Below are 21,079 nucleotides of genomic sequence, written 5' to 3' on the forward strand. Positions count from 1 at the left end.
ATAGAAGAGAGGTGAAATATAAGCTGGTTTAAGGGGGGGTGGGACAAGTAGAGCTGGATAGAGGGCTAGTGATAGGTGGAGATAGACAAAAGGACAAAGAGGTGTTGAAGGTGGTGATATTATCTAAGGAATGTACTAATTAAGGGTAGAAAGCAGGACAAGCAAGGTACAGATAGCCCTGGTGGGGTGGGGTGAAGGAATCGAAAAAGGCTAAAAGGTAGAGATAAAACATTGGAGAGACCAAACGTAGACTGGGTGACCGCTTTGTAGAACACCTTCAGTCTGTCCGCAAGCATTACCCAGACCTCCCTGTCACTTGCCATTTCAACACACCACCCTGCTCTCATGCCCACATGTCTGTCCTTGGCCTGCTGCATTGTTCCAGTGAAGCTCAACGCAAACTGGAGGAACAGCACCTCATCTTCTGACTAGGCACTTTACAGCCTTCCGGACTGAATATTGAGTTCAACAATTCATGAACTCTCTCCTCCATCCCCACCCCCTTTCCGATTTCTCCCCCCCGCCTTTTTTTTCCAAATATTTTATATATATTTTCCCACCTATTTCCATTATTTTTAAATACATTTCCATCCGTTGTTTTATCTCTACCTTTTTAACCTTTTTTGATTCCTTCACCCCACCCCACCCCCACTAGGGCTATCTGTACCTTGCTCGTCCTGCTTTCTACCCTTAATTAGCACATTCCTTCGATAATATCACCACCTTCAACACCTCTTTGTCCTTTTGTCTATGACATCTTTTGGTTATCTCCACCTATCACTGGCTCTCTATCCAGCTCTACCTGTCCCACCCCCACCTTAAACCAGCTTATATTTCACCTCTCTTCTATTTTTTCCTTAGTTCTGTTGAAGAGTCATACCGACTCGAAACATTAACTGTGTTCCTCTCCACAGATGCTGTCAGATCTGCTGAGTTTTTCCAGGTATTATTTTTATATTAGGTCAAAAGATGCTTAGAAAGGGCAGGGAAATCGGCAATGGAAGCATCGATATTGATGAAGGACACTTCTAACATTAGAAAGGGGGATATTGTAAGAGGAAGCAAGCAGTAGAAACACTCTGGTTACAATTGAGCAATAGAAAAGGATACAAGACTGGACATTGTCCACAATTCTCCTGATAGGAGTAGGGTGCGTAACAATGGAGGTTGCAAAAAGTACTCCATATTAGGCTTGTCAGCAAAATTGAAACCCATGGGATTAAAAAGGAAAATAGCAGCATGGAAAAAAAAATTGGCTAAGGAATAGAAAGCTGCTCTGGGGAATGGCAGTATTTTCTCCAGACTGGAGAGGCAATGATGTTCCTGAGGGTTAATACAAGAACCACTGCTCTTTTTTTTGATGCACATTTAATGATTTGTGGGTACAAAGCATACATTTGAAATTTGCAGATAATGAGAAACTTGAAATTGTAGTAAAGGGTGTGAAAGATAATAGACTTCAAGAGGATTTAGACCAGCTGGTAGAATGGGCAGACATAAGACAGATGAAATTCAGTGCACAAGTGTGAGGTGGTATGTTTTGGTAGGGAGAATGAGGAGAGGCAATACAAGCTAAATGGTACAGTTATAAAGGGGGTGCAAGAACAGAGAGACTTGGTGTTTGTGCATGAACCTTTGAAGATGGTATGATAGCTTAATGAAGCAGTTTGTAAAGATATGGGAAACGTCATTGACCTAAGCTGTTGCCTCTGTTTTTCTCTCCATGGAAGCTGTTTAGCCTTCCAGCATTTTCTGTTTCTATATGCGACCCTCGGCTTGTAAATGCATGAGTACAAAAGCCAGGAAGTTATGCTCAACCTATATAAAACTAGTTTGACACCAGCTGGAGTATTGTATCCAATTGTGAAGTGAAGTCTTTGGAGAGGGTGCAGAGATTTACGAGAATACTTCCGGGGACGAGGGATTACAGTTGCATGGTTAGACTGGAGAGGCTGGGGTGGTTTTCCTTGCAGCAGAGCAGGCTAGGAGATTTGATTTTAAAATCGAGGGGTTTAGTTCCAGTTACTGAAGGATCAAGAACCCGAGGACATGAGTATTAGCCAAAAATCCAGGAGCAACATGAGGGGATTTTTTTTTTTTTAAAATGGAGTGAGTGGTTAGAATTTGGATTGCACTGCCTAGTAGGATGGTGGATGCAAATTTAATGTAGCCTTCAAAATGGAATTGGATGAATGGAGAACTTTTAGGATATAGGGAGAGATTAGGGGGAGGGGGTGGTGACTAACTGGCACTCTTTGAAAGAGTGCTTTGCTGAATGGTCTCCTGTGCTGTGCCATTTTATGATTCTATGAATTGAACCAACAACAGAACAGCAAGTAACAAACCTGGATTAGTCAACTCTAACAGTAAGGGAACTGCTAGTTAAGTGACAGTGATGTGGTGTTTGAGATGGAGAAGGGTAAGTCACAAGTTTTATATAGAATGGGTACAGCACAGGAGGAGGCCATTTGGCTTGCCCTGTCCATGCCAGCTCTCCAAGAGCAATTCAGCCAGTCCCAATCTGTCTTTTCCTCATAGCTCTACAAAATGTTTTCTTCACATAATTATCCAATTCTCTTGAAAGCCACACTGAATCTGTATCCACCACACAGCCATTCATTGCATTCCAGATCCTAACCACTCACTCTTTTGAGTTTTTCCTCATGATGTTATTGTTTTTGCCAGTCTCCTTAAATCCATGTCCTTTGGTTGTTGATCCTTCCACCAATGGGAGCAGTGTTTTTGTCTACCCAGACTCCCAAATCCTTGTAACCTTCTTTTCTCCCAGAAGAACAGCCCTAGCTTCTCCAGTCTACATAACTGAAGTTCCTCATCCCAGGAACCATTCTTGTGAAAATTTTCCGTGTCCTCTCTAATGCCTCAGTTTCTTCCCTAGTGTGATGCCCAGAACTGGGTGCAATATTCCAGCTCGGGTCAAAGCAGTGTTTTATACAGGTTTATCAAAACTTCCTTGCTTTTGAACTCAGTGCCCCAATTAGTAAAGCTTAGGATACTGTATGCTTTTAGCTCTCTCGTGCACATATACACCCAGATCCCTCTGCCCCTGCACCCCTTTTAGCGTTGTACCTTTTTATATTGTCTCCATGCTCTTGCTGCCAAAATGCATCACTTGACACTTCTTTGCATTAAATTTCACTTGCTGCTTATCTGCCCATTTCACGAGCCTGCCTTTTTGAAGTCAATCATTATTCTCAGTTCACAATACTACTTCCAAGTTTTTTGCGATCTGAAAATTTTGAAATTGTGCCCTGTACATCCCAGTCTGTCATTTAACATACTGCAAGAAAAGCAGTGGTCCAAGTACTGACACCACCTCCCAGCACCAGCTCTGTATCTAAGGAGGATTGGAAGATTATGGCCTCTGCAATTTCCACGCTCTTTCCTAATTATCCTTGGATACATCACATCTGGTCCTGGTGACCTAACTAAGTACTGCCAGCCTACCTAATACCTCTTTTTTTCAATTTTTAGTCCGTCCAGTGTCTCAACGACCTCTTCTTTCACTATGGCTTGGGCAGCATCATCTTCCTTGGTGAAGACAGATGCAAAGTATTCATTTAGTGCCTCAGCCGTGCCCTTTGCCTGCATGTGTAAATCCCTTTTTAGGTCCATAATTGGCCACACTCTTACCTACCACCCTGTTACTATTTATATGCCGACGTAAAACTTTTAGATTCCTCTTTGTTATTTGCCAGTTTCTTTGCTTGTTCTCTCTGCTCTTGTTTTTCTCTTCCCCTCTGAATCTTGTATATTCGACCTGATTTTCAATTCTATTATCCACCCAACATCTGTCATATGTACCCTTTTTATTCTTCATCTTACTGTTTTATCTCTTTCATCATCCAGGGAGCTTTGAATTTGTTTACTGTACCTGAACTATCTCCCCTTTTAAAAGCAGCCTATTGTTTACAGTTCTGTGAGGGCAGTCTGAGACCGAGTGAGTATATTTGGGAATTTGGTTCAAAGTGGGAATTCGGTGCATGGGGGAGAGGAGTTTTAGGTAAAGTTTACTGAATGAAGTAGTATGCTGAGTGGGGAGGAGGAGCTATATTTTCCTTTTCCAGTTTCCAGTATTTGATTTCCACTATGGCAGCAGAAGAAACAGGTAAACCAGTAACTGGTATTATTAGTTTTACCAGTATTGTAAAGTTTACTGGCAGTGCCAGGACCTATTGGGAGGTGTAGGCTTTATTAATTTAACTAGCAATTATTAATTAACACACGTTGAGATGGCAGGGCTGGTGATGTGCTGCGATTGCAGGATGCGGGAGTTCCAGGGCAAACACATCTGCAGTTAAGTGTTTGTGGCTGCAGGAACTTTGGCTCTGAGTTATTGGGCTGGAGTCTGGTTCTGCAGATACTCTAGTACATCAGGAGGGGGGAAAGTTGCCTGGACACTTTATTCCAGGAGGCAGTCACACTCCTTAGGATAGGGTCTTCTGATTTGGTCAGGGACAGGAATGTGACTGCAAGTGAGGCAGGTAAGGGGACCCAGAGGGCCGGAGCCTCAGCCCTTACAATTGTCCAACAATGGTTTGAGGTTTTTTCAGCTTGTTTGGATGAGTGGGGGGCTGCAGGGTGGATGGGCTAGCTGGTCATGGCACCATGGTACAGGAAGCCATTCAAGTGGGGGGAGTTACAAGGAATGTAGTGGTAATAGGGGACAGTAAAGTTGGCGGGATTGACACTGTTCTCTGCAGCAAAGAGCGTGAGTCCAGACAGCTGTGTTGCCTGCCCGGTGCCAGAGTTCAGGGCTGGAGAGGAACCTGGAGGACGAGGACCCAGTTGTAGTGGTCCTTGTTGGGACCAATGACATAGGCAAGACAAAGGAGGTTCTGCATAGTTATTGAGGAGCTTGGCACCAAATTAAGAAGCAGAACCTCAAAAGGTAATGATCTCTGGATTATTACCTGAGCCATGTGCAATTTGGCACAGGACAAATCGGATTAGGGAGATGAAAGGCTGGTGTGGGAGAAGTGGGTTCTGGTTCATGGGGCACTGGCACCAATACTGGGGGACGTGGGAAAAAATGAACTGAGAACATGCATAGAAATAAATAAGAACGATTTGAGCCATGACAAAGGTTTGGCTGCAGGAGGACATGGGTTGGGACCTGAATATTCAAGGGTGTGACACATTTAGGAAGGACAGGAAGCAAGGAAGAGGTGGAGGGGAAAGGGCAGCAGACACTGGTTGGAGTTGTTTATCGGCCACCAAACAGTAATGGTAATGTGGGGCATGGTATTAATCAGGAGATGAGAAAAACTACCAGTGTCACTCACCTAATTTAAAGGTAAGAGAAAACCAAAGGCCTAATAGTCTAACATCTGTTGTGGGAAGTTAATGGAACTTGTTACTTTGGGTGACTGAACGCTTGGATGACCAGAGAGACAGCATGGATTTGTAAAGGGCAAGTCATGTTTAACAAACCTAGCTGCATTGTTTTGAGGGGGCAGTTGACGTGCTAGATGCTTGAGGGAGTGGTGTGGAAGCATGATGAGCTTTGCCATGAGGAGCAATTGAGGCAGAAACTCCTTTTTAAAGGAGAAGTGGATAAATGTTTTGAAATGGATAATGCAGAGCTGTGGAGAAAGCTAGGCTGTGGGATTAGTTTTGGATTTGTCTAGCAAAGAGCCAGCACCAATGTGATGGGTCAACTGGCCTCTTTCTGTACTTTAATTATGGCCATAATCTAAATTGTAGAAGTTTAATGTCCAGTTGGGTTGGCTGTGGCTCAGTTGGTAGCTTGAGTCAGTAGGTGCTAGATTAAGTCCCACTTCAGGGCTTGAATACAAAAATGGAAGCTGGCGCTCCAGTGCAGTACTGAGGCAGTGGTGTACTGTTGGATGGGACATTAAACTGATGCCCTATCTGCCTGCTTGGTTGGATATAAAAGATCCCATGGCACTCTTTTGAAGAACGGCAGGAGTTCTCCATGGTGTCCTGGCCAATATTTACTCCTCAGTCAACATCTCAAAAACAGATTACCCGGCCATTATCACATTGCTGTTTGCGGGAGTTTATGTGCAAATTGGCAGCTGTGTTGCCTGCTTTACAACGGTGACTGCACTCCAAAAAGTACTTCATTGGCTGTAAAGTGCTTTGAAATGTCTGGTGACTGTGTGAAGCACTATATAAATGCAAGGTTTTTATTTAATCTCTTGAACTGCATTGCATAGCTGTTCCTATCGATTCAATTCTTGTATTATATGCTTTTTAAAAAAAATCTTCAAGCTTTCCAACTTTTACACTGATGAAAGGTTTGATACCCCAAGAGTAAGCAATAGTAAATGGTTTTTGCATTCTGCAGAAAAAAAAGAATTTGAGATTAACAACTTGACGACTTGGATAAAACAGATTTCCTTTAGGAGGGTTTTCAGATGATAAATCTAGTTGACTTTCAGAGAGAAGTGGAGGCCAGAAAACTTTGGCATCATTTAAGAATTTGAATTGATTCTGCACTGGAGGGAAGATGGGGGTTGGTGGACAGGATATTCTCAATGTCTGAGACAAATGCCCACCCTCCTCCATAATTTTGATCTGTTTTTTAGTCCCAGCCAACTTGCTGTTAAACTGCTCTTAAAGATATTTTAAGGTAGTATCACCATTACAATACATTGTGTTGTGCTGCTTTAATTGCTTTGGCATCTAAAGGAAGTATGCAGCATTAAATGTCATTAGTTGGCAGCTCCAACACTTGATGTGTTAAGGGAATCCCTATCCAATACTTTGAGTTTCTTTGCCAACTTTCCATAACACAGCTGGTTTTGAGATACTACATTTCAGCTCCTTACATACTGTCCAAACTCTGGCATAAATTTGGGCCTCATCCCTCTCCACTTCATGCATAACATCCAAAAACCCCTGAAGTGAAATTGCAGCCTTGATGTGTTCAATATAAAGTAGAACTAGGTAATGGAAAATAGCAACTGTTTAAGTTGGGTCATGGCAACCCATTTTGAGTCCTGTGAACTGTGTTGTTTCCTACTTTCATCAGGAATATTTGCTGAGATTCTCAGTTAACCATGTGATATGGTTATATAAGCTGCAATTAGGTAAACTATTCAATATACTTCAGTTCAAGGCAAAAGATACAAATGTAATTGTTTTTGCCCCTCCACCACAAAAGGGAAGATAGCATTGCAAAAAATGAAGCATAAGAATTCTGGTTACACATAGCTGGCCAGTGCAAACTCGTGAGTGTTCAAGTAAATAATGTTTTTAGGTATGTGGGAATTAAAAGACAATAAAGTCAAAGGTCAATCTAATTCACCTTGTACCACCCTGGCAGTGTAGTTATGCAAACAATAATGTTGTTGCATAATCATGGTTATCTTAATCAATCAACATGAGACAAAGGTCCAAAGTCACTGGTTTCTTCCAAACATGCTACACTTGCCAATTGTTCATTGTACCCTAGATACCAAAACTTACACCACCGCCCCACCCACTAGCTTCCCTGTGCTACCAGTCAACCAATTGTATATCCACTGTCAAATGTTTCTGCTTTTGTTTTTAGACTGTGATCAGTGGGGTTTATCCACTCAGTGCATACTACAGTCAACAGATCTTCCAAGTTGTCTGCAATGAGTGTACCAAAAGGAATTTATGCATTTGCAACCCAGAAATTGACTCAGCTGTTTCCTTAAATCATTAAAATCCTAATTTTGGTGGTGATGACTGATTACCAACATGCAGAAGTGTTTGAAAATCTTCCTTAAAGGGAAGGTCAACTGGAGGTGAAAGGTACAAAGACCAACATAACATCACAGATGCCAGTCTTTGGCCAATTCAATTCATTCCACATGATATCAAGAAACAGCTGAAGGCACTGGATATTGCAAAGGCTATGGTCCCTGACAACATTCTAGCAATAGACTTCCGCTCCAGAACTTGCCATGCCCCTAGCCAAGCTGTTCCAGTGCAGCTACAACATTAGCATCTGCCCAGCAGTGTGGAAAATAGTCCACAAAAAGCAGGACCAATCCAACCCAGTCAATTACTGCCCCATCAGACTACACTCTGAATGTGGTATCAAGGCGCCCCAGCAAAACTGGAGTCAATGGGAATCGGGGGAGGAAAACTCTGCTGGTTGGAGTCGTAACTAGCACAAAGGAAGGTGGTTGTTGGTCAGTCATCTCAGTTCCAGGACATCACTGCAGGAGTTCTTCAGGGTAGTGTCCTAGGCCCAACCATCTTCAGCAGCTTCATCAATGACCTCCCCTCCATCATGAGGTCAGAAGTGGGGACGTTCACTGTGCAATGTTCAGCACCATTCGCAATGACTCAGATACTGAAGCAGTCCCATATCCAAGTGCAGCAAGACCTTGACAATATCCAGGTTTGGACTGACAAGTGGCAAGTAACATTACCTGGCATTGTTGGAGATGGTCATTTACACCATACAAGTGAGAATCTAATCATCGCCCCTTGACATTCAGTGGCATTACCATCACTGAATCCCCCACTAGCAGCATCCTGTGGGTTACAGTTGACCAGAAACTGAACTGGACTAGCTATATAAATACTGTGGCTACAAGAGCAGGTCAGAGACTAGGAATACTGTGGCGAGTAACTTACCTCCTGAATCCAAAGCCTGTCCATCTACAAGGCACAAGTCAGGAGTGTGATGGAACACTCCACTTGCCTAGATGAGTGCAGCTCCCACAACACTGAAGCTTGACACCGTACAGGACAAAGCAGCCTGCTTGATTGGCACTCCATCCACAAACATTCACTCCCTCCACAGGGAGTGCACAGGGGCAGCAGTGTGTACCATCTACAAGATGCACTTCAGGAATTCACCAAGGCTCCTTAGCACCTTCTGAGCCCACAACTGCCACCATCTAGAAGGACGAGGGCAACAGACAAGTGGGAACGCCACCCTGGAAGTTCCCCTCCAAGTCACTCACCATCCTGACTTGGAAATATATCGTCGTTCCTTCACTGTCGCTGGGTCAAAACCCTGGAGCTCCCTTCCTAACAGCACTGTGGGTGTACCTACACCACATGGGCTGCAACGGTTCGAGAGGGCAGCTCACCACCACCTTCTCGAGGGCCGTTAGGGATGGGTAATAAATGCTGGCCCAGCCAGCGAAGCCCACATCCCATGAGTGAATTTTAAAAAAAAAAACTTCTGGTGGATTAAGCTCCTTCAAATGAAGACCTGCTCTGGGTACAATTGTCTAGTCTTTTTTTTTCCATGGAGTTGTTTTATACTAATGCAATCAAAAAAGGAAGTCTCCCTTTCCCTGTACAGCACTGACCATTTGAGATGTTCATCAGTAATTTGTCACTCTTTCCCTGACACATCTGAAACAATGGAAATTATTTGACACAAGTTGCAAGGAGCAATTCTGGGTGGTTTTTTGTTCCATGCTAGACATAATAAAAGGGAGAAATTGTTGAGGGGAACAATTGCCGCAAAGCACTTTTTAAATCATACTATCCTGATAATGGAACTGCAATATTTTTTTTGAATAGCCTCTGCACATGATAAAATGTAGGATGGCATGTGTTACAGAATCTTGTTCTTGTGGGTGATGTCAGGAGCTAGACAAGTTTTAAGCAATGGGGAAAAGTTGAAACATTCACATTAAATAGTAGTAATATCTGCCTTTCTCCAATCCCAGACATCATTCCAGTATTCGATTTCTGGAAGATTTGTGCCAGAGTTGCTACAGTTTCCTCCTCTAGTGCATCCTCCGCACACTAAGCTATAAATTGCAGGAGACATGTTAATGATTGTGGGTAATTCAGCTGGCAATTTCTTGGTTTGTCCTCTTCCAATAATGTTATAAGTTGAACTTATTAAGCTCTTATATTTCCTTTGTTTTACAGGGCAGATAAATGAATTGGTGGCCCTGATCCCATACAGTGACCAGAGGCTGCAGCCACAAAGAACGTAAGTCTTTGCTCCCATTAAAGTAGCTTGTAAATTTTATGTCGCCATTACATTTTACTCTGCTTCCAGTCTGTCTGAAGGGTTGAAAGTAGCAGTACTACAAACTTTCTCTCCACATCCAAGTTATAGCAATATGGTAGAATTAGAGTCAGCTGAGAACAAACTAGAAACTGCACTAATTTCATGCTCTAGTCCCATTCAAAGCTTTAAGTATTTTTTTAATGGGAACTTGTCTATTTGTATGGTTCTTCACTGTGATATTTGGTTGCTAACTGTTATAGTGCCTTTTGTAGTAATTCATTGCGTTGGATAAATGTGTCCTGTGAGCTTAGTTAATACAATCCTGTGATTAGCTAGCAGTAGATATGAATGATGGTAGCATTCAATAATAACAAGCTTTATTTTTAACAGCCCCATAATGTAGAATAATATTCCACGGTGTTTTGAGAAGCATAAAAATACTCAGCACAAGGGAGATTACAGTTGAGTTGGTAGTTTTTGAGGCTGGCTTTAAAGGTGGGGCAAGGAAATGAGGCAAAGGTGCTTTTTTTTAAGGATATGGAGGGTTCATAAAATGCATGGAAACAGTGAAGACTTTGTTATGAATTGTAGGATGATGGTTGGGAGGTTGCATTTTAAAGAAGACTGGATTTGGAGGCATGAAGAGCGTACAATGCAGTGAGATCAGAAGGAGGGATATTTTGGAAAAGTTGATATTTTATGGCAGATGTTGAAATAAATCATTGAAGGATAGACTAATATTTAGTTGCATTGGGAATGCAGTAACTGAACTGAGTGATCAGCTAGCACCGGGTTGGGAGGCAATTCAGAAGAACTACCTTGACTAGAAATTCCTTTAAGGAAAGGGAAGTGGATGAATCTTGAATGTTAGTTTGGCCGGAGAAGAGGGGGTGACTGTGCTTTTTGTTTTGAGGGATTTGTCTGTGAAGGAGCCCTGTGAAGAGAACAGGGGTTTGGAAAGAGGATTGAAGAGCAAGAGGTGTTTATTTTGTGAAAGATGTGAGCTTTGAGAAGGTGGTGTACAGGCTGGGGTGAGGGGGCATAAGTGGAAAGTTAGTGATTAGGAAGAGATGGTGTATGAAAAGAAGACATGATATTGGTAACTGAAGCAGCTGCATGGATGATCTTCAGTTTCATCTGGTATTAGAGAGGAAAAGGTTTGGCAGAGGTGGTCCTTCTTGGAGAAGGATGATACTGAAATGGTGACATTTTGCTGAAATGAGAATAACTAATCGACTGGGATTTTTCCCTGAAAGTTGACTGGAGACTGTGACGCACTTTGAATGTCAAGTGAACAACTTGGATTTGTATGAAGCTGTTTTGGTGGTTTCCAAGTCTGTTTGGCCAGTTGCCTGATGTCTAGAATTTTCAGGGAAATACAAGTATGTGGTTTAAGTAGTTCGTGCTGGATAGTGGTCCTGGTTCTCTTCCCGTGTTGAGTGCATGAATGCATTAAACAAGGCCGTTTTGGATAATTCACTTTGTCTTAAAGGAATGAAATAACTCTTCTGCAGGAAGAAGACTAATTTAAATTGCATCTTCTAGGTTCAGTAAATGGAATTTGCCTTTTTAAGCATCTCGTGCCTGTTTTCCTGCTCTAGACAAAAACTGATAATTGTATAGCTGACCAGTGATGCTGAGCTTGTAGATGATGCTTTGAAATAAGTGGATTTAAATATCCCTTCTGGAGACATGAACTAGGTTTGAAGAGAGTACCGTATAATGGAACAAAAACAGAAAATGCTGGAAAAGCTCAGCAGGTCTAGCAGCATCTGTGGAGTGAGAAACAGAGTTAACGTTTTGAGTCCATATGACCCTTCTTCAGAGCTGAAGAGAAGTGTATTTTTTGTTCCAGCATCCACAGTATTTTGCTTTTACCGTTGTGTAATGGAAACCTTTTAAAACTTTATTGCATAAACCAATGTCGTCTCTTGTATTTACAGGAAATTGTACGTCTTCTTATCCATATTCCTGTGCCTGTTCGTGTCCGGACTGGTTGTATTCTTCTTGTTCCCTCGGTCAGTGGTTGTGAACGATGATGGAATCAGAGTGGTTATAGTGAAATTTGACCACAATAACTCCAGAGTCTTCATTGACATGACAGTAATGAACTTCTCTTAATATATTGAAACACTTGTATTTGGTAATGCTTTCGGTTATTCATTTTGAGCCATATTCCTATCCTTTCCACATACCCTTGTTTATCTCTGATCTAATACCCTTCTTAAAATGATATAACCTGCACCTCAGTTTTTATTTCAAATGCCCATTGATACATTATAACCTTGTCTGTTTGGGCCCTAAGTATGCTGTATGTTATGATTTAAGATGGGCCTCATAGTTAATTTAAATTGTTAGTAGTCCTGTTTTTAATGGGTATGCTGCCAGTTGAACTCTTGGCCATTTGCTGATGTGAAGAGATGTAATTTTTATATTTGAAAATACCTATTTGGGACTCTTGTCTTTTGTCAGTATTTGGATTTCTCATAGGAAATGTTCTGGTGAATCAGGGATTCGACTTTGAATTGCCCAAAATGGGTCAATAACTCGGTTGAGTAAGGAGCAGAGCAAACCCTACACAGAAAATGGGATGTGGTAGAAATCTGGAAGGACTATAAGGAATAAGATGTTTGGGGGGGTGCAAAAAGAATGTTGAGCATGCTACAATAAAAATTATTTTCCAGCATCAAGGAACTTGATAAACACCTTTTTTTATTTGCACCTTTTCACATCTTTAAAAGGTCCAAAGCACTTCAGTGAAAGAATTTGCGTTTTTGACCTGCTGTCACCATTGTAATGTATACAGGTTGGTGGAATGGGCAGACTAGTGGCAGATGAAATAATATAATGCAGATGAATGTGCAGTGATGTATTTTAGTAGGAAGAAAGAAGAGAGGCAACATAAATTTAAACGATACAGTTCTAAGGGATGATGAGACACCTTGGGGTATATGTGCACAAATCATTCAAGGTGGTAGGGCAGACTGGTTAGGAACATAAGACTTGGGAGCAGGAGTAGGCCATTCAGCCCTTAATGCCTGCTCCACCATTTGTTAAGATTGTGGCTGATCTGATTGTGGTCTCAACTCCTTTCCTGTCTGCCCCCATAAATGACTCCCTTGTCTATCAAAAATCCAACTAACTCGGCCTTGAATAAATGCAATGACCCAGCCTTGCTGCTTTTTGGGGAGGAGAATTCCACAGACTAATGACCCTTGGAGAAAAAAAAACTCATGTCTTTAAAAATAAGGGGTCTCCCATTTAAGCTGTCCCATAGTTCTAGTGTCTCTCATGAAGAAACATCCTCTCTGCATCCACCCTGTTTATTTCCCTCAGAATTCTCTTTTGGTAAGATCACCTCTCATTCTTAACTCCAATGGGTACAGGCCCCACCTGTTCAACCTTTCCCCAAGATAACCCCTTCATCCCAGGAATGAGCTGAGTGAGCCTTCTCTGAACTGCTTCTATGTAATTGTCTCCTTATTTGGAAAAGGATATCCAAGCTGTATGCACTACTCCAGCTGTGGTCTCACTAAGGCCCTGTACAACTGCAGTAAACCTTCCCTACTTGTATATTCTATTCCTCTTGTAATAAACACCAACATTCATTTGCTTGCATGCTAACTTTTTGTGATTCATGTGCCAGGACGCCCAGATCCCTCTGTATTGCGGAGTTCTGCAGTCGCTCTCCATTTTAGTAGTATCCTGCCAAAGTGGACAAGTTCACATTTCCCCATGTTTTACTCCATCTGCCAAATTTTTGCCCACTTGCTTAAGTTATCTATATCTTTGTGGCCTCTTTTACCTCCTCATGACAACTTGCTTTCCTACCTAACTTGGAGTCATCTGCAAATTTAGCTACAATACCCTTGGTCCTTTCATCCAAGTCATGAAAATATAGATTGTAAATAGTTGAGGCCCCAGCACTGATCCTTGTGGTACTCCACTATTTACAGCTCGTCAACTTAAAACAATCCATTTTTACTTTGTTACCTTTTAGCTAACCATTCCTTTATCCATGTTAGAATGTTGCTCCCTATACCATGTGCTCCTTTCAAATGCCTTTTGGAAATCCAAGTACACCACGTCTACAGGTTCCCCTTTATCCACCTTGCTTGTTACTTCCTCCAAAGGACTCTAAATTAGTTAAACACTCTTTCCCTTTAACAAAACCATGCTGATGCTACATTGTTGACTCTACCTGATCCCGTTATGATTTTTCTAGCATTTTCCCAATGACCAGTGTTAGGCTAACTGGGCCTATAGCTTACTACTTTCTGTCTCCCTCCTTTCTTGAATAGAGGTGTTATGTTTGTTGTTTTCCAATCTGCTGGGACCCTTCCAGAATCTAAGGAATATTGGAAGATTATAACTAATGCCTCTACTGTCTTTGCAGCCACTTTTTTTCAGACCCTAGGATGCAGGCCATCTGGTGCTAGGAGCTTGTCTGTCTTTGGGTCCAATTTTCATAGTACCTTTCCCCTAAGCAATGGGATCCTGGGCTTTATAAATGGAAGCATAGAATATGAAAACAAGAAAGTTATGGTAAACTTTTGAAAAGAAAAATGCAATGGTTTCTCCATTGGAGTATGTGTCTAATTCAGGGCACCGCACTTTAGGAAGGATGTGAAGGCATCAGTGAGGGTGCAGAAAAGATTAAGAATTATTCCAGAGATGAGGGATTTCAGTTATGAGCGTAGATTGGAGAAGCTAGGCTTGCTCTCCTTAAAGAAGAAATTTGATAGACTTTAAAATCAAAGTTTAGACTGAGTAACTGTTTCCTTTGGTAGAGAGGTTGAGAACCAGAGGGGAGAGATTTAAGGTGATTGGCAAAATGAGACTGTTTGTTTGTTTGTTAAAACAGGAATGCGCTACCTGAGGGGTTGGTGGAGGCAGATTCAGTTGTGGCTTTCAAAAGGGAATTGGATATGCACCTGAAGATAAATTGGCAGGGTTAGGGGGGAAGAGGATGGGGGAATCGGATGGCTGAATTGCTCTTGTGATAGCAAGTGGATAAGGACACGTCTGGCAGATTGGCTACAGCGCACGAGTCAATTCTTTCTAATGGGGTTTTATCTTGTATAACCTTCTTAAAATTTTTACTGTAAAAGTACAGGTTACATTTAATGTAACCCAGCAATAGCCTGGGTAACCAGACTGCAAATGGTTTTTCAATATTCAAATGGTATTGTGCTATGCCAATACTGTCTGCTTTATTTCTAATCCATTTGGCCAAACTATGTTGGATCTGCTTGAAAATGACATGATGTCATTGCTTCAGAGCAAGCTTTTTACTGATGTGCATAGCATATAAGTATATAATTACCAGTGCAAAACTTCAACTTATTTGGAGAAATGCATTACTGCTTTGTACCCCACCGAATAAAAATCTGCAAAGTTACTTTTCTATGGATCAGTCAACATTTAAGATGGTAATTAATAGTTGCATTGCTTTTGACTATCCATGATCTCAGGCTGAGTTTGCCAACTTTTAATAACACCTTTCATAGCCTCCCAAAGTGCTGCACAACTAATTTGAGTATTTTTTGACTTTTTTTGGTCTAAAAAGTACCTGGATCTGCACCTTAAGTGCTGTAGGCTGCAGGGCTATGGGTCGGGTGCAGGAAGGTGGGATTAGAAAGGGCACCTGGGTGTCCACAGGCTGGCATGGACAAGATGGGCCGAATGGCTGCCTTCTGTGCTGTAACTTTTCAATGGTTCAATGCTGCAGCCAGTTTGCACATAAGATCTATAAGGAGCAAGTGGGAGAAATAACCTTGTTTACCTTCATTTTGTGTTTAAGTAGGACCTTTACCTGAACAAACAAGCTGGGACCTTGCTTTTAATTGGAGGGAGGGGAAACCCCCACCAAGAGATTGACATGAGGGCAGGACCCTATTTAAATGTTGCAGGACAGTCTGTCTGAAGCTGACCAGGCTACTGACATCAGGGAGGAGGGAGGAGCCTTTGGAAACTTTGGAGCTGAGGCAACTGTGCTGGGCAAGAGCTTCAGTGAACACTGTTGGTGTGGGAGAAGCCCAAGGATCCCTTGCAGAGCCTGTGGGAAGAGTCCCTGCTTGGCCTAATGGTCAAAAATTTCACAGTTGATCATGATTTAAATATGATCCCAGCCTCTGATCTTTCCCAGTTTGGGAAATTTTAATGAGGGAGGAACGTACCTTTTTTGAAGTTGCACTTCCCACCTTTTATTTTTCTCTCTACTTTCTCCCAGGGTGTGATTCTGAACACTCTGCTTATTGCAAAACACCATGCTAATTGCTAGTAAAAGTGATAACCCAAGTACTGAGATCAGGGTAAGTGGGTCTCCAGCAGCAGAGAAAGTAGTGGAAATGATGTTTCCACCACTTTTACTGCTGTTAGTTTGGAATATTTAACCATTGGCAAGAGTCTTCTCTGATATGAAACCCAGTGTTTTTTGTTGTATTTCAGAGTACCCTCAACATTAGCAATTCCAATTTTTATACTGTTTCTGTGGATTCACTCACCTGCCAGGTCCAGTACATGAAAACTGTGATTGGAACAAAGCAGCTGAACAACATTTCTGTTATACCACCTCTAAGTGAGAAACAGGTACTTGTACTGCACATCATATTTTGCCTTCCCTTTTCACATTCTTGTGCTCTTGGTTATGTAGATGCTCTGTACCCATATTGTGACTCTTGCAACTTAAGCAGTCTTTATACCTTTGCGCAAAGGGAAAAAAAATAGCAAACCGGGGGCCATCAACTATGGATAACTAGAGACAGGTTATAGATCGTTCCAGGAAATCTTTTTGGTTTCCAGTTAATGCTAGAGGTTTGTGCCTCTTTGGAACTGGATTTGGCTGGACCAGCTGTGTTCACACAGCACCCTAGTAGCTGGTGAGGAAGATTTTCAACTGGTTGCTCGAGGTTAGATTTCAAGCCTAGCATCAGAAGTGAAAATAATATTCAACTTGCTGCATCAGCTTTTCAAATAGCATTCAAATTGCAGTTAATTGTTTCTGAATTTTTTTCAGGTGAACTACACTGTTCGAATGGAATTTAGTGGACCTCTAGAATATGTATAGTAAGTTTTTCCTCTATGTTTTGGTGTCCTAAATGCCAGCAGCATTATGGTGTGCTAATCACTATTTATTCAGTAAATTTGTGCTGCAATTGAATTTTTGGATACTAGTCGTTGCCTGTTCTATGATTAAATGACAAAACATCTTCTAAGAGCTCTAGTTTGAAAATGTTATTTGCATATTGAAATAAAAATGCAGCTTGAACAATGCACTACATGCTGGGGGTTGCTGTTTGTGTTGATGTTGCTGGGCTTTAGTGAGGTTTTACTAATACCATGTTGCCTTCGCCTAAGTACTCTGAGGCTTTATTTCCCTATGAAAAACTTCAAATAATTTATTTACAAAGACCTCTGGGTAAGCACTAGTATTCAAGACAGCTGGGTGCAGAATAGTCTCTCTTGGAGCCACTTGGTCATCTGACTACTGATGTCACAATTGAATCATTATTATCATAGTCTTATTAACCCATTACTCTACGTCATTGACCATAACTTAACCAGACTAACCTTTTAAGTACCATGGCTACAAGTGCAGGTCGAAAGCTAGGAATTCTGTGGTGAGTAACTCCCTGCTGACCCCAAGCCTGTCTATCATCACAAGTCAGAAGTGTGATGGAACACTCTCTTGCCTAGATGTGTGCAGCTCAAGGAAGCTTGACATCAGCAAGACAAAGCAGCTAGCTTTATCAGTACCCCATCAACCACCTTAAACATTCACTGCCTCTGCCACTGATGCCTACATATACAAGATGCACTGCAGCAACTCATCAAGCCTCTGCTAGCACCTTTTCAAACCTGTAACCTCTACCACTTAGTAGGACAAGGGCAGCAGATAGATGGGAACACCACCACCTGCAAGTTCCCCTCCAAGCCCCCCACCATCCTGACTTGAACTATATCGCTATTCTTTCACTGTCACTGGGTCTAAATCCTGGAACTCCTTTGCTAATAGCACTATGGGCTGTAGTGGTTCAAGAAGGTGGCTCAACACCTTGAGGGCAATTGGGGATGGGCAACAAATGCTGGTCTTGTTGGTGATGCTCACATCCCATGAAAAGTTTCTTTTTTTTTTAAAAAAAAATCAACTGGTTCAATTTTTTTCTTGAAGCTGTTTGTAGCTCTAACATTTCTCAAATGAAAGCTGCTGAAGCTACTCCATTTGTTGCTGCACGTCACTGGGGGTGGGGTGGAATGTTGGAGATGTGAGAATTTGTCTGCCATACATAATACATTATGCTTTTCTATTGAAGAAAATGAAATTCATTCATTTTTCTCCCCTTGGCTTGTGTGCATGTTAAAGGTTTCTAATATTAAATCTGAAGTGCCTATAGTTTGGGACTAGGTGTTTTGGTGCAAGGTTGGTGGTAATTGGCCACTGTCTAATGTTGTAGATGTATTGCCAAAATTACATTTGTGCAAATAAATAGGACTTTGATTAAGAAATTAAATGTTTTGGAGATCGTTGGGATAAAGTGGATACTGATGGTACTTTAGATGTACACCTTGAGGGGGAAAAAGTATAATTTAAACATTTTTCTCTCTTGCTCCACTGCCTGGATTTGCCAAGATCACCCAACATGAGCCTAACACTATATCATCTAATTGTATGTGAACCCACTGCCAGTGTGGTGCAGGTCATAATGTAAATCATGGCATGGTGCATGTTGTTGCCATTCTTGGGACCTGAGCACTTAGACCACAGAGACCCATTAACAATGTTATACATTTAAAAAAAAAAACCTACTGATTCCCACTTCAAATTTTTTTTTATTCCCTTTTCCCCCAATTACTTAATCCAATTTTCCTCTTTTTAACTACTGTAGTATTTTGGTCTTTTCCTCCTTGGAAATGGGAGGAATTCTAACTTTATTTTTCTAGTTAATCTTCTAAGTCTGTGCCCTCTTAATTTTTGCTGGTCAGTGAGAACAAATTTCGCTTTTCCAATTCTGTTCTGAATTTTGAAAAACACTACTTTCCCTGCCCATTCCTCTTCCCCTCCCAGATTCTACACTTTTTTTTCTGAACTACTCCTGCCATTTGTTTTTTGACTCTAACTTGCCCATCCTCCTGAATTTTTCTATTTCCTAGTTTTCTAATTGCAGTGCATTACTCTTGTGCTTGAAGTTAGATGGACTAGATGTATACTGGCGTACTTAATCACTTTTACTTATGAGGGCATTGAGCTACATTCAACTGTAAATCAAAACTTGTTAGATGAGCTGTGCTGCTGCTGTAACTAATGTTTTACTCTCTCCATTACTTCCAGTTACCATGCTGAAAGGAAAATGCAGTGATGACTTTTTGACATATTGACTAAAGCAGTTTCTTTTTTCCCCACAGTACCTTTTGCACAATGCCATCAATCAAGGTCCACAATATTGTTGTCTTCTTGCAGTAAGTCCTTTTTAAAATGTATTTCACTGGTTGGAACAGAGACTTTATTTTTAAAAGTGCAGAATGGTTTTTGTAAAAATGTTCTGAAGGCATATTTAAAATTAATTCTGTTCTAAGATTTTAAAATTAAAATCTGATATTTCCCAATAAAAGGGGCTCGCCATACTTCAATCCCATTTTGCTGCTTTTTTTAAATTTTAGACTCTAGAATGGTTGGTCAAAGGTAGCCAAGGAGCAGACATTTATTAGAACATTTTTTAAGTGACACGGTGAATCTGCTCAGGTCAGATTTCATGTCTGCAAGTGAGTTCTATTAAGTTTCCAGATTACCTGGTAATAGTAATTCTAAAATGCAGTGTTTCTAGCAATGTATGAGACAGAGTACAAAAGTGCTTCATTTACACTTTTTTGTTGGCTAGTGTGATGTGTATAGTTTCTGACTTAATATGTAACTTACTTCAGGTGAAGTCCAATGCTGCCTGAGCACGGAGCGGTTTAACCAGCAGTATTTTTGATTTGGACAGCAAATAGCTACCAGTCTGGTTAGCACTTGCTTCAGAGACCCTCTCCATGCCAAATAATTTCAGTGCACTAATTAATAAAATTAATGTGGCAACTGAGCTGATTTGTGTATACTAACTGGAAATTTCTCTTCCTGGCATTTGTTGCCCATCCATAATTATCCTCGACAAGGTAATAATGAGCTGCTGCAGATACACCCACAGTGCTGTTAGGGAGTTCCAGGGTTTTGACCCAATGACAAGTGAAGGAACAGTGATTATATTTCCAAGTCAGGATGGTGTGTGGCTTGGAGAGGGTCTTGCAGGTGATGGTGTTCCCATTTGTCCTGCCTTTTGTCCTAGGTGGTAGAGGTCACAGGTTTGGAAGGTGCTGTTGAAGGAGCCTTGATGGCTGCAGTCCATTTTGTACATACGCCACTGTGGGTTGGTGGTGGAGAGAGTGAGTATTTAAGGTGGTGATGGGGTGCTGATCAAGCGGGCTGTTTTGTCCTGGATGGTATTGAGCTTCTAAATGTTTTTGGAACTGCACTCATCCAGGCAGTCTTTCTTTGAATATATCTTTTCACAAAAGATGAGGGAGTACTTTGAGTAACAAGTGTTCCCCATAGGCTTCTCCTTGCTTTTGGGGGTTATATATGAAGTTGATGTCCCAGTGTGCCACTCAGCATTTCACTTCAATCTCTTTACAAAATGGTTGAATGCCAAAGTACAAATAAATCAACAAGCTCTATCTATACTGATCTGTCAAAGGCATTCTAGCACTTGTGACAGGAGTACTGCCAAATGCCCTTGTTCCATAGCTATAAACCAGGTACTTGATCTGTTTTATGCCATCCCTCTTTTACTTTGATTTAAACTTCACTCTCCCACATCATATTCTATACAAAGTGTCTAGGGGCCAAGTAGATGACCATTGATGTTGCTTTAGTGGGATATCAATTCACCAAGCCTCTTTGGACAGCACCTTCCAAATTACACTCAAAATCCTGGAACTCCCTTCCTAACAGCACTATTGTGTACTTGCACCACATGGACTGCAGCAGTTCAGAGCTGCTCACCACCACCACCACTTTCTCGAGGGCAATGAATACTAGCCTAGCCAGTGATTTTCCCCATCCCACAAAGAATAAAGAAAATAGCAACTCTTTTAGTT

General features: G+C 41.5%; 1 protein-coding gene across 1 annotated transcript in view; it reads left to right on the forward strand.

Annotated features, from left to right (window-relative positions):
- The window catches only part of LOC144672610 (transmembrane protein 106C-like), a 46,623-nt gene that overhangs the window by 9,929 nt on the left and 15,615 nt on the right, over nt 1-21,079 (forward strand). The window contains exons 2-6 of the mRNA XM_078534429.1: nt 9,862-9,925; nt 11,890-12,049; nt 16,397-16,537; nt 16,965-17,014; nt 19,352-19,405. Coding sequence (XP_078390555.1) covers nt 9,862-9,925; nt 11,890-12,049; nt 16,397-16,537; nt 16,965-17,014; nt 19,352-19,405 — 469 coding nt within the window. The remainder of the gene's footprint in view (nt 1-9,861; nt 9,926-11,889; nt 12,050-16,396; nt 16,538-16,964; nt 17,015-19,351; nt 19,406-21,079) is intronic.

The sequence above is a fragment of the Cetorhinus maximus genome, chromosome X, assembly GCF_964194155.1.
Source record: "Cetorhinus maximus chromosome X, sCetMax3.hap1.1, whole genome shotgun sequence".
Classification (NCBI taxonomy): domain Eukaryota; kingdom Metazoa; phylum Chordata; class Chondrichthyes; order Lamniformes; family Cetorhinidae; genus Cetorhinus; species Cetorhinus maximus.